Below are 12,426 nucleotides of genomic sequence, written 5' to 3' on the forward strand. Positions count from 1 at the left end.
CAAATAGTTCTGTAATGAACACATATTTTATCATCATAAAAAAAGCAATAACTGTAGGGAGAAAGAGAGAAGACAGAGGCAAGATTAGGCTGAAGGGCATTGCTATAATGACATGAGAAAATGTTAAGACCTCAGGTACATCATCAGTTCCCCCTGCACTGATTTTCCTTTTATTTTTTTATATATTTTTATTGATTTCAGAGAGGAAGGGAGAGGGAGAGAGAGATAGAAACATTAATGATGAGAGTCATTAATTGGCTGCCAACATGCCTCCTACTGGGGATCAAGCCCACAACCCGGGTATGTGACCTGACTGGAATCGAACCTGGGGCCATTCAGTCCACAGGCCAATGCTCTATCTACTGAGCCAAACCAGCTAGGGCTAGCCCATTACTTTTTAGAATCTCAAATCTCCTCTAGCAGATATAATAGAGATGCTTGATGATCGCTAAGATCCTTTCCAGATGTAAAACTCCACAATTCTACAAATACACCAATTATTCACCTTCCATTAAAGGTACTGGTAACTCCGCCAAAAGACCCAACTCCTTTCAAAATTAAACAACAAAAAAAAATGCTATAGATGAAGCCCATTTATAAGACAAAAATCAAATACCAAAAGGAGAGGGTGGCCTATTATTAACAGCAACATTTAAAAAAAATCCTTGAACTTCTAGCATGCACTTTAAAATATGTGTTTTTATTACTGTAATCTTTAAGTGTATTTTTAGTGGCAGCCATTAGCCCTCCTGCTGTTAATGGATTATCAGCATTTCCATTAGAAGCCCACTTTCTAGGGAAATCTACGACTTGTCTATTACGGTTTGACTTAAGCTCATAACTGAGAATATTCTGCCTAAGGAGATGAAATCACTTGAATCCTTAATGATAAACAATGGTGTCGCACTTCATAAAATGTGATATCCTTGCAAAAGAACTCTGGGTCTCGATTTGCAAGCTCTCTGATCTGTTACTGGTGCCTTTTGAAGGGTGGTTCCCCTACAAAGAAGCTGAATTGAATCAGGTCAGGAGACAGTTTGTAATGAGCTTCCTGGGAAGAAAAGCACTTTAGAAATATAACAAATAATGAAGACCTGGCATGGCATTTTCAAAGAGAAAAGGTATTTTAATTCAGTCTTTTACTGTATCAAGAGGTTTCCATTTATAAAGATTTCTCCCAAGAAAATAATACCATTTATAGTCCTGTCCATATGAAAGTATTTTTCCCCTCCTACAAAGTTTTCCCTTTTAAGAAATTCTTAACATCCACCAAGGCACTGAATGTCATCACAGATGTCTTTAAAGATTTCAGTATTTCAGATATATTCTGACATATCTGCCCAAAAAGAAGCAAAAAATATCCTAGTTATCCTATCTGGTTTGGACCTCTGGGAAACAACAGAACTCAAGGAGAGAGTTTCAGTTGTGGATAAACAACTAAGGCTTACAGTGTCTGATACCTGCCTGCCAGGCACTGTTAAAGGGCTGTATGTATAAAACAACTTGTTCCTGCCCAGCCTGTGTGGCTCAGTGGTTAAGCGTCGACCTGTGAGCCAGGAAGTCATGGTTCAATTCCCAGTCAGGGCACATGCCAGGGTTGCACATGCCCGGGTTGTGGGCTTGATCCCCAGTGTGGGGCATGCAGGAGGCAGCCAATCAGTGATTGTCATCATTGATGTTTCTCTCTCTCTCTCTCTCTCTCTCTCTCTCTCTCTCTCTCTCTCTCCCTCTCTGAAATCAATAAAAATATTTTTTAAAAATAATTTCATCCTCCCAACACCCCTGGTAGGTGACTGAGAGGCAAAGGAATTTACCCAAGGCTACCCAGCCAGGAAGTGAGCCCCTTGTCATGATCAGTGCTATGTAATCAGCCACTTACATAGTAAGAAGCTTCCCATGATTATTCATGTTTTACTTATGCATTTGTTGGAAGACAATTTTTAAAACCACTGTCAAAAAGACTCAAATGGGGTATCTAATTCAAATCCACAAACTAAAATTTATATTTCTTTTCTGAAGATAAAAACAGTCTTAAAAATTAGCAGTGCCATTAGAATGCCTATTATAAAAATATTAAAAATCAAGTACTAGTGAGGATAGAGGGAAATTAGAACCCTGTGTATTATGGTGAGAATGTAAAATGGTGCAGCCACTGTGGAAAACAGCACGGCAGTTCCTAAAACAAAACAAAAACAACAACACAAAAACCTAGAATTACCACATGATATAGCAATTCCACTTAATTGAAAGCAGGGACTTAAGCAGATATTTGTATATCCATGTGTATATCAGTACTATTCACAATAGCCAAAAGGTGGACACAATTCAGAAGTCTACCAACGAATGGAGGGATAAACAAAATGTGGTAGATACAAATAATATCCCATTATATATGTCTACACACACACACACACACACACACACACACACACACACCACATACACACACACACAGATTTGTTTTTTGTTTTTGTTTTTGTTTTGCTAGCATGGTATATTTTCAAGATAGAAGTTGAAAAGAAACATTTTGTTTATTACAAAGTATTATGGAGGGTTTTCCTGACATGAAAAGTCTGAAAATTGAGCATTCATTCTCTCAACAAATATTTCCTGATAGCACACTATGTATGGTTCAGGTATTAATCTCAGCCTTAAGGATACAGGAGTAAACAATAGAGGGAAAAAAAAGTCTATGTTCACATTTATTTTTTTAATTGAAGCATAATTGACATATTTTAGTTTCGGGTGTATAACATGATTCAATATTTGTATATATTGTGAAATGATCACCACAATAAGACTCGTTAACATCCATCACCACACATAGTTACACAATTTTGTGATGAGAGCTTTTATGATCTACTCTCTTAGCAACTTTTAAGTATGCAGTACAGTATTACATACAGTTACCATGCTGTACATTGCATCCCCAAGGCTTACTTATTTTATAAGTGGAAATTTGTACCTTTGATTCCCTTCACTCACTTTACCCACCCCTCCACCCCTTGCATCTAGCAACCACCAATGGACCTCCCATCATATAAATCTGTTTTTTCTGAAACATAACATCAGCCTTTTTTTTTTTTTAAAGGTAATCTCATATGTCAGATGGCAAAGGCCTGTTTGGTTGGCCGACTGATTAAATTGAGGCAGAGGGAGTTTGTGGTCCAGGATGAACTAGAAATTTGCACTTGGCTTAAGGAAAGGGTCTACATTCACATGGTAAAATAGAATAGACCCACTTTCACTTCAAACCGGAAATGATTCTCTGTGTTCAGTCAATGAGGAAATATAGTGGCAGACCATTCAAAATAATACATGTTTTTTAAAAAACAGCACATATGGTTGGGGCACTAATGTTTAAATAGAATGTGTTTGCTCTGGATTCAGATATTTCAAACAAAAAACAACTTTCACTAGGAAGGCCCTACAGGAAAACCTAACTGTGAAAGCTGATTCAGCCTACCTCAGTCCTGGCTGCTTGCCACTTAATACCTCAGAAGTGAATGGTGTTGCCTCCACCATGGCAACAAAGCTTCAAAATTTAACTTCTTTAAAGCTTCAAAATTTAACTTCTTTAACTTCCCTTGATAGTGTCTTTCAAAGAGACACCCCCTCGCTTTGTCGCTCTGCTTGGGTTACAGGCTGTCTTTTGAAAATGTCAAGAGGTTACAAGAATCAAGCACATACAGTCATGTATCACTTAACGACAAGGATGCATTCTGAGAAATGTCAGGCAATTTCATCATTGTGTAGACATCATAGAGTGCACTTACACAAACCTAGATGGTGTAGCCTACTACACCTAGGCCCTATGGGATAGCCCAGGGGTGGGGAACCGTTTTTCTGCCAAGGGCCATTTGGATATTTATAACATCATTTGCAGGCCATACAAAATTATCAACTTAAAAATGAGCCTGCTCTATTTGGTCAAACATTTAATTAACTCACCCCTACTGCCTTGGCAGGGCCAGGCCAAATGATTTCTCAGGCCTTATACGGCCCACGGGCTGTACGTTCCCCACCCCTGGTCTAGCTTATTTCTCCTAGGCTACAGGCCAGTACAGCACGTTACGACAAAACACCAGAGTAAATCGAGTTCAAGATGAAATAATGTAATCAAGAGACCCAGTAGACATGAGATGTATGAAGCTGCTGCTGGTGTAACACAGCATATGTCTATAACAAATTTTATAAATAGAACGACTATAAACTACTGACAAAAATATAGTATAGCAAATATATAAACCAGTAACATAGTCCTGTCAAGTATGATGTACTGTACTTAATTGTATGTGCTATGCTTTAATGGGACTGGCAGCACCGTAGGTTTGTTTATACTAGCATTGCCACAAACTCATTAGTGTGTTATACTACAACTAGAAGCCTGGTGCACAAATTCGTGCATGGGTGGGGTCCCTCGGCCTGGCCAGTGATCGGGGCCAATCTGGGCCATCTCACCCAGTCCCAATGGGGTCCGATTGGGGCCTGCCGGCTCGGGGGAGGGACTGTGAGAGGTTAGCTGGCCTCAGGAGGTTGGCCATAAGAGCACACTGACCACCAGGGGCAGCTTCTGCATGAGCATCTGCCCCCTGGTGGTCAGTGCATGTCATAGCGACTGGTTGTTCAGTTGTTTGGTTGCTTAGGCTTTTATATATATAAATGGCTATGACATCACTAGGTGATAGGAATTTTTCAGCTCCATTATAATCTTATGAGACCACCATCATATATGTGGTCCAACTTTGACTGAAACATCTTTATGTGGTGCATGACTATACTTAAATAAATAGGGTGGTAGGTGATGAGATTGAAAAATGATATCTTGGGCTCTAATAATCCACCAATGAGACAATAAATGGGGATAGTCTATTCTAGTGATTGAGAAGCTGATTGCTTGCTCAAATTATGGTAGCCATCTGCCAAGATGGCCCCACCACCTCCTGGTATTCATATCCTTGTGATTGTCCTCCCCAAATATACCAGGATTAGTCTGTGAGGGCCAATCAAACCATGTCTGCCTGCTAAATTTGATCCATCAAAAATCAAGTTGGAACCAAGCTTTGTATCCAGAACTATATCTATTTGTATATATTAATCATATAGAGCAATATAGATCGATGTAGATATGGATTTGAGCCATGCCATATCCTTTGCAAATGCCGGAAGGCTCTATGAATTTTGTAACTTAAAATCCTTCTATTTTCTGCCTTTTCAAGTTTGGGTTATTTGTATCAGTACTGTATTTTCAGATAATGTGGGTCCTCTATTTTAAGAAATGAGTTCCAGTCCTAAATTCACAAATAAAGAATTATTATAGTAATAGCATATTCATGAAAAGCAAATTACTTATCTTGGCGTTTAACATCCTTGTAACTATTCCTGTACTTTTAATGTCAACAGAAAAAAAGTAATGTCTAAGTCTGGCTGATACAGTAAATTAATGTTAATAACAGTTTTGACACTAATAGCAAGTGTTAAAAAGAAAAATCTCCTGTCTCTAAGCTGGGTTTCATTTCTTAAAAATCACCTCAGCTCGCTGTCACCAGACACCCCACCCCAGAATAATTTCAGCTACTATTCACCTTCATTGGGAGCCTGAAACAACTAGGGTCTACTACACAGTTTCTATGAAATGATATTCCTTCCCTGCCTTTGCTCACTCCATATGGAGAAAACACCCACCCCCTTGAGTTACAACACCAGAGCTTCTCAGCAGACACATTTCTGAGTCCCTATAAGCACATGAATACCTACATGGTTTCATTAACAAACCACTAGCTATTTCTTCAGCATTTGAAGATTAGTTGTGAAACTGAGAACCATTAAATTACACACCAGATTAATAGGGAACTTCAGACTTTATGTTATAGAGACCACGGAACACCAGAGAACAGGGTCTGCACTTTGTCCTCATGTTGGTCCCCAGTACTGTGCACACACAAGGACATTCATACTGTCCCATGAATTCAACTGACCTGAGCGAAAATGTTAACATGCCCGAAGGAGAAGGAAAAGGAACCCAGCCCCTGGCTCCTCCACTCTTGCCATCTCTTTCTAGCCATCAACAAGGGTTAAAGCAGCCCCTTGCAGACTCAACCAATAGGACATGGATGGCCTGCGATATCCCCCCTCTATAATCACTTAGAAACCACTAGGCTTTCAGCAAAGTGTCTCTTCCCATTTCTCAAACGTTGTTCTTTTTCTATTACTAATTGAGTGTTTTACTTTTAGATAATCCTCTAATGAACCAGCTCAAATGAGCAGAGAGGCAGGAGTGACAACCCATCAATAAAATAATTAAAGCGAAGTGGATTTTGTTAGAGACTTCTCATGTCATAATAGGAAATCTAGGCTACTTAAAATCAGGGAAATTAAATGGAATCATTTATTTTTGTTTTAAAAGGAAGTTAGCTGTAAAAGTATCTCTTTCAAAGAACCCTTATTAACTCTGCTGACAATGTTGGTTATTTACTCTGGAAGTGCACATACAATAGAAAATACCAAGGGAGTTCAAGGTGGTTTCCAGAATTTTCTTTTCCCTTCTCATATATTTCATTCAGAATTTTCTATAGAATTTAGGCAAGAGACCCTTGACAGTTTCTGTTTTAAGATTCAGATTGTGGCCGAAACCGGTTTGGCTCAGTGGATAGAGCGTCGGCCTGTGGACTGAAAGGTCCCAGGTTCGATTCCGGTCAAGGGCATGTACCTGGGTTGCAGGCACATCCCCAGTAGGAGATGTGCAGGAGGCAGCTGATCGATGTTTCTCTCTCATCGATGTTTCTAACTCTCTATCTCTCTCCCTTCCTCTCTGTAAAAAATCAATAAAATATATTTTAAAAAAAAGATTCAGATTGTGGCATCAGTCCCCAAAGACTTTTGTGCCAACATATACATGCTATGGAAAAAACAGGAGGGGAAAAAAGAAGAAACAGGGAAATCAGGGCATGATGGGTATAGTTGCAGGGCCAAATCCTACCTCTTCTCTCTCTTCCAACCAATGAAAGAGGCAAGTTTCTGGTAACAAAATCTGACGAAGGCAGCTGTTTCATTCGCACCCTCCTCCCCTGGTTGATCCAAGAGCCAGTTAGCTTTGTCTTACAAGTTCCATGATGCCACTGACTCAGTTCACCTTTATCGTCAAGCTTTGTATCATCTCCCACTGCGAACCTGAGATGAGCTACAGAACCAACCTCTGCAGTAATTACATTCAATGACTACCAAATGGCTTTAAGCTCTGGACAAGAGCTGGCTTTGGGTACTATTGGGTACTATATTGAGGGGTAAAGGAGGAACTAAATAGGGAAGTGACATGAACTTGAAGTCACTCAGGCTGACTGATGCCCAAAGTGGAGGCCACATACTGGACTGAGATAAGGGACACCCTTGACAGTTATGTGAAAAAGAAGATACACTGAAAACACCCGTCATCATGGGGCCAAGTGAAATAATTACATACCCATGCTCCATCTGGCCCAAACAGTTCTAAGAAGTTGCCAATGAATTCCCTTGACTTCTCTTCCCACTTTTGAATTAGATCATGACTCTTTTCTTCCACTCTGTTAACAAATTCCTTCGATCTTTCCTCCACATTCTTAACCTTTTCTTTCATCTTGTCTACCTGGTTTTGAAAGCGGTATTTCTTCTCCTGGTCAAAAAGTAGAGGAGGGGAAAAATGGATTTATCGGAGAGGGCATGAGAGAGGTCAGTCATTCACATTAATGGTTTTATTTTCTTTCAACTTGTGTTCTTAATCTGAAGAGTCCAGATGTTACTATTTCCCAAGAGCTGGGTTGATGGGAAGGTACATCTCTTATTAGAAAAGTCACTTGTCACCCTGGCCAGTTTGGTTCAGTGGATAGAGCATTGGCCTGAAGACTGAAGGGTCCCGGTTAGATTCTAGTCAAGGGCATGTACCTTGGTTGCAGGCTCCTCCCTGGCCCAGGCCCTAATGGGGGCACGTGCAAGAGGCAACCAATCAATGTGTTTCTCTCACATGGATATTTCTCTCTGTCTTTTCCTCTCTCTAAAAATCAATGGGAAAATATCCTCAGTTGAGAATTGAAAAAAAAGAAAGAAAAAGAAAAGGCACTTATCATTAATCTTGTTGGATATGTACAAGTGAAGTACAACTGGTTTTAACAGTCTCTTTTTTGTAAATGTCTTAGTTGAATTTGATTATATAAGAGAATAACCAAAAAATATATATTTGCTCTTTATTATGGGTAGATATTGGGCAAATAGTCACCCCCCCCCAATTCTGCTGGGACTTAGCCAAAAGGATAAATGTACATAGACTGGCCCCTCAGAGGCTTCCTGAATCTTCTGTTTCACTGAGACACTGTTAAAACCAATATGGGTTGAAAAAGTCGGTCATTTGCTGGGCCTTAGAAATCCATGTGTTATGCTCAACTTTTCATTGTAATGGTATTTTCCATGAAGCTAATTGAACTGCATTGCTTTCCTTGGTGGTGAAGAAATCTCTTATCCTGATAGCTTCTTTTTACTGGGGCTTTGTTTTTCTTATAGCTTTTATGCAGCAGTGCTAATATCTGTATGCCTGGAAGGCACTGTATGCTAGGCAAGTCACATGGCACCTCTAAGCCTCAATTTCCTCATCTGTGAAATGGGATCATTATCCCTACCCTAGAGGGTAGCTTGCAACAATTAGATAAACTAATACAAGAATGTGCTTTGGCACAGCCTGGCATTTAGTAAAAGCTCAGTGTGTGTTGTCTGTTTCATTGCTACTAAGCGGCCTAGGCATTTAATCCTGTTACCTGATGACAGTGGTATGAAAACCATGAAAATAACATGAGACAGAGGGTCCTCCCCTCCATGAAATCATCATACATTTTCTCCTAAATAGGTAATAAGCTTTATCATTTTTCTTCACTACACGGGACTGCAGTTCATTTCAGATTTCAGATTTTCTCAAGGCACCTGGACGATTGCAAAACTGGATCAGGATTCCCTGATTTAGACTTTCCAAACTTCACTGCAGCCTCAGGGTGGGGTGTGAGCTATATGTGCTGCCACTCAGCTTTTTTAAAATAAATGCATATTTGCATATATATATTTCAGGAAGGAAGGGAGAGGAAGAGAGGAACAGAAATATCAGTGATGAGAGAAAATCATTGATTGGCTGCCTACTGCACACCCCACACTGGGGATCGAGCCCACAACCTGGTCATGTGCCCTGGCCGGGAATCGAACCGTGACCTCCTGGTTCATAGGTCGATGCTCAACCACTGAGCCATGTCAGCTGGGCCACTCAGCTATTTTTACTATATGGTTATTATAATGGCTCTCAGGGGCAGCACAGAGCAGTAGAATGAGCACTGGATCGGGAGTCACAAGGCTGGGAGGCTGCTGCACCTCCACCTCTATTTTGCTGAGGGGCCTTGGCCAGGTATCCTCTGAGCTCAGCTTTCCTCATTCCTACATGGAGAGACTTGGACAGGGTGACTGACCCTCGGCAGGTTCCGGCCACCTCTGGGGTCCTGTGACTCATATACACGCCCCTCCAACACATTTGACTCTCTCTCCAGGCTGCAGCCAGGTTTGTTGTCACAGAAAGGGCATGAGAGCATCCATGCTGACTGCACAGCTCCCTGAGCTCAGGGGCTTAGCCACAGGCCGCCTAAAGAGCATGAGCGAGAACTTTTGGAAATGGCTCGACATGCTTGGATGGTTGACTGAATTCAGTTTAAAAGATCGGTTTAATGTCTTTAAATAACCGGGGCTTAATTCTCTATGAGACACCAAATAATCGAGTTGACTGAATTCTTTTCAGCCACGTATTCTGGTGCCACTTGAAGCTGACATTTTCCACTTTGTTGCCCGGCTTGCATGAAGCCACAGAGCCTGGCCCACCAACACACACCCCCTGCCCCGCCCCCGTCTCGTGGGGACAACTAATAATCCCTGATTTACAATTAATGAGCCCTTCCTCATTGTGAAGGGAGCAGTGACCAATCTGTGTAAGCTACTGGCTAATTATGGCTGTGCGTAATTCTAAGCATCTAGTTTTATAGAAAAATCCCTCTTTGAAAATACAGTATTTTGGGGGGTTGAAATTCTGGATGGATGGAGAGTTCTTGTTTTAATCAACTACCTGGGCTCCTTGGAGTCTAGGCAAATACAGTTGTCCAGACTCGCTACCATCACCTCCAGCAACTGGGCTGCCCTCTTCGCTTTTTAACAGTTTGTTTTGCTTGTTTTAAAGATTGTTTTAACAGCTACTATATTATTAAGCTAACAGCAGCTCTGTGGGAACAATATGGCAGAAATACCCAAGGAAGCCAAAGACTTTAGGCTTTATTTAAGCAGCTGTAATTTCTCTGGACAAGAAAAAACTGTTTTTAAGGTGTCTGGTGAGCATCTGTGAGGCCTTAATAAAATGATAATTTAAAAATGTTAGAACAAGAAAGCGTTTTCTCTGGGTTTAGCTTTCCATCCCCTCTGCCCTCCTTCCTTCCCTCTGAGCAGAAGAGAACTATTTTTGTTGTTGTTGTTAATCCTCACCCGGGGATATTTTTCCATCGATTTTTAGAGAGAGTGAAGGGAGGGGGAGAGACAGAGAGAGAAACATTGATGTGAGAGAGACGCATCAATTGATTGCCTTCTGCCTGGCCCCCGACCGGGGCTGGGGATCGAGCCTGCAACCGAGGTACGTGCCCTTGACCAGAATCGAACCCGGGACCCTTCAGTCCAAGGGCCCACCCTCTATCCTTTGAGCCAAACCGGCTAGGACCAGAAGAAAACTCTTGCTTTTCATGAGAGCAGATCTCCCAGAAACCGTTGGCCAGGTCTGAGAACTCTAAAGAGGAATATTAAGGGGAGAGGAGGGAAGTGAGGCAGTTCCTTTATAAAATGTGGAGCTCACTACCTGTGTGCCTTGGTTGACTTATGTTACCCCTTTGAACATTGGTTTCTCCACCTGTAACATGGGGATGATAATACATCCTTGGGTTGTTATGTGGATTGAATGAGACCATAAATGTAAAACACCAAGAACACGGCGTGGCATATAGTAAGTGCTCAATAAACGGCGACAGTGGTGTGATTTGGTGGTCTTCAGAGGGTACGAAGTGGCACACTTACATTTATGAAACTGACATTCAGTTCCTTTGCTGTGTACCCTCTCTGGAGGTTGCGACGGGCATACACATCATAGTCTCTGACAATTCTGGTGATGATATCTGATGTTGAGATGCCTTCCGTTCTCTGCGTTGGAACGAACATTCCTGTTCAGATAGGAAAGGGGAGATGACGAGAAAAAAGTAAGAGGGACTTGGTTAACCCATCTTCTTTTTTTTTTTTTAATATATTTTATTGATTTTTCACAGAGAGGAAGGGAGAGAGATAGAGAGCCAGAAACATCGATGAGAGAGAAACATCGATCAGCTGCCTCCTGCCTGCACATCTCCCACTGGGGATGTGCCCGCAACCCAGGCACATGCCCTTGACCAGAATCGAACCTGGGACCCCTCAGTCCACAAGCCGACGCCCATCTTCTTTAATCCTCCTTTGCAGAGAAAAGTTGCAGCTCCTGCTGTGTCATGGAGGTTTTCACATCTGGCCCAGCTGACTCTTCCAAGGCTCAGTTCTGCATGCTCCTGTTCTCCCATTAACACTGAGTGTTCATCATCCTGGACCTGGATGCACCATGCACTCACCCAGCTCCTAGCATTTGCTCATGCTCAGCCCTTCTTTTCTGCCTTGAATCCTCCTTCCCTGCTCACATCAGCCACAGCATTCCTCCTCATCCTGCCATGTCCAGTTGCCAGGTTATGCCTCTGGGAAGTCTTTGCTGACACCCCTGGGCAGAATCCTCAACATTTAGGACATGCAATGAGAATGGTGCCCCCTGCGACTGCATAGAGCATCTTCCACTAACGAAAGTATTTTCAATGTCTGTCTTCTTGTAGAAAGAGAACATTCTGAAAGCACCTATTATGCCTTGACTGTCTTTGCATCCCCAGCACCAAGATCAGTGCCTCTGTGTCTAGCACAGCGGTTCTCAACCTGTGGGTCGCGACCCCTTTGGGGGTTGAACGACCCTTTCACTGGGGTCGCCTAAGACCTTCGGAAAACACATATGTAATTACATATTGTTTTTGTGATTAATCACTATGCTTTATGTTCAATTTGTAACAATGAAATTGGGAGTCACCACAACATGAGGAACTGTATTAAAGAGCCATGGATGCCGAAACCGGTTTGGCTCAGTGGATAGAGCGTCGGCCTGCGGACTGAAAGGTCCCGGGTTCGATTCCAGTCAAGGGCATGTACCTGGGTTGTGGGCACTTCCCCAGTGGGGGATGTGCAGGAGGCAGCTGATCGATGTTTCTCTCTCATCGATGTTTCTCTCTATCTCTCTCTTCCTCTCTGTAAAAAATCAATAAAATATATTTTTTAAAA

General features: G+C 41.8%; 1 protein-coding gene across 3 annotated transcripts in view; it reads right to left on the reverse strand.

The window, feature by feature from the left end:
- PCYT1B (phosphate cytidylyltransferase 1B, choline) overlaps window positions 1–12,426 on the reverse strand; it is a 106,891-nt gene that overhangs the window by 11,535 nt on the left and 82,930 nt on the right. For 2 of the 3 annotated variants that reach the window (XM_081115158.1, XM_081115157.1), the window contains exons 6-7: window positions 11,107–11,249; window positions 7,460–7,648 (exon numbers count right to left, since the gene is read on the reverse strand). In XM_081115158.1, the coding sequence (XP_080971284.1) occupies window positions 7,460–7,648; window positions 11,107–11,249 (332 nt within the window). The remainder of the gene's footprint in view (window positions 1–7,459; window positions 7,649–11,106; window positions 11,250–12,426) is intronic. The other variant, XM_081115159.1, reaches the window with a different exon arrangement.

Source organism: Myotis nattereri, assembly GCF_964212035.1.
Source record: "Myotis nattereri genome assembly, chromosome: X".
Taxonomy (NCBI): Eukaryota; Metazoa; Chordata; class Mammalia; order Chiroptera; family Vespertilionidae; genus Myotis; species Myotis nattereri.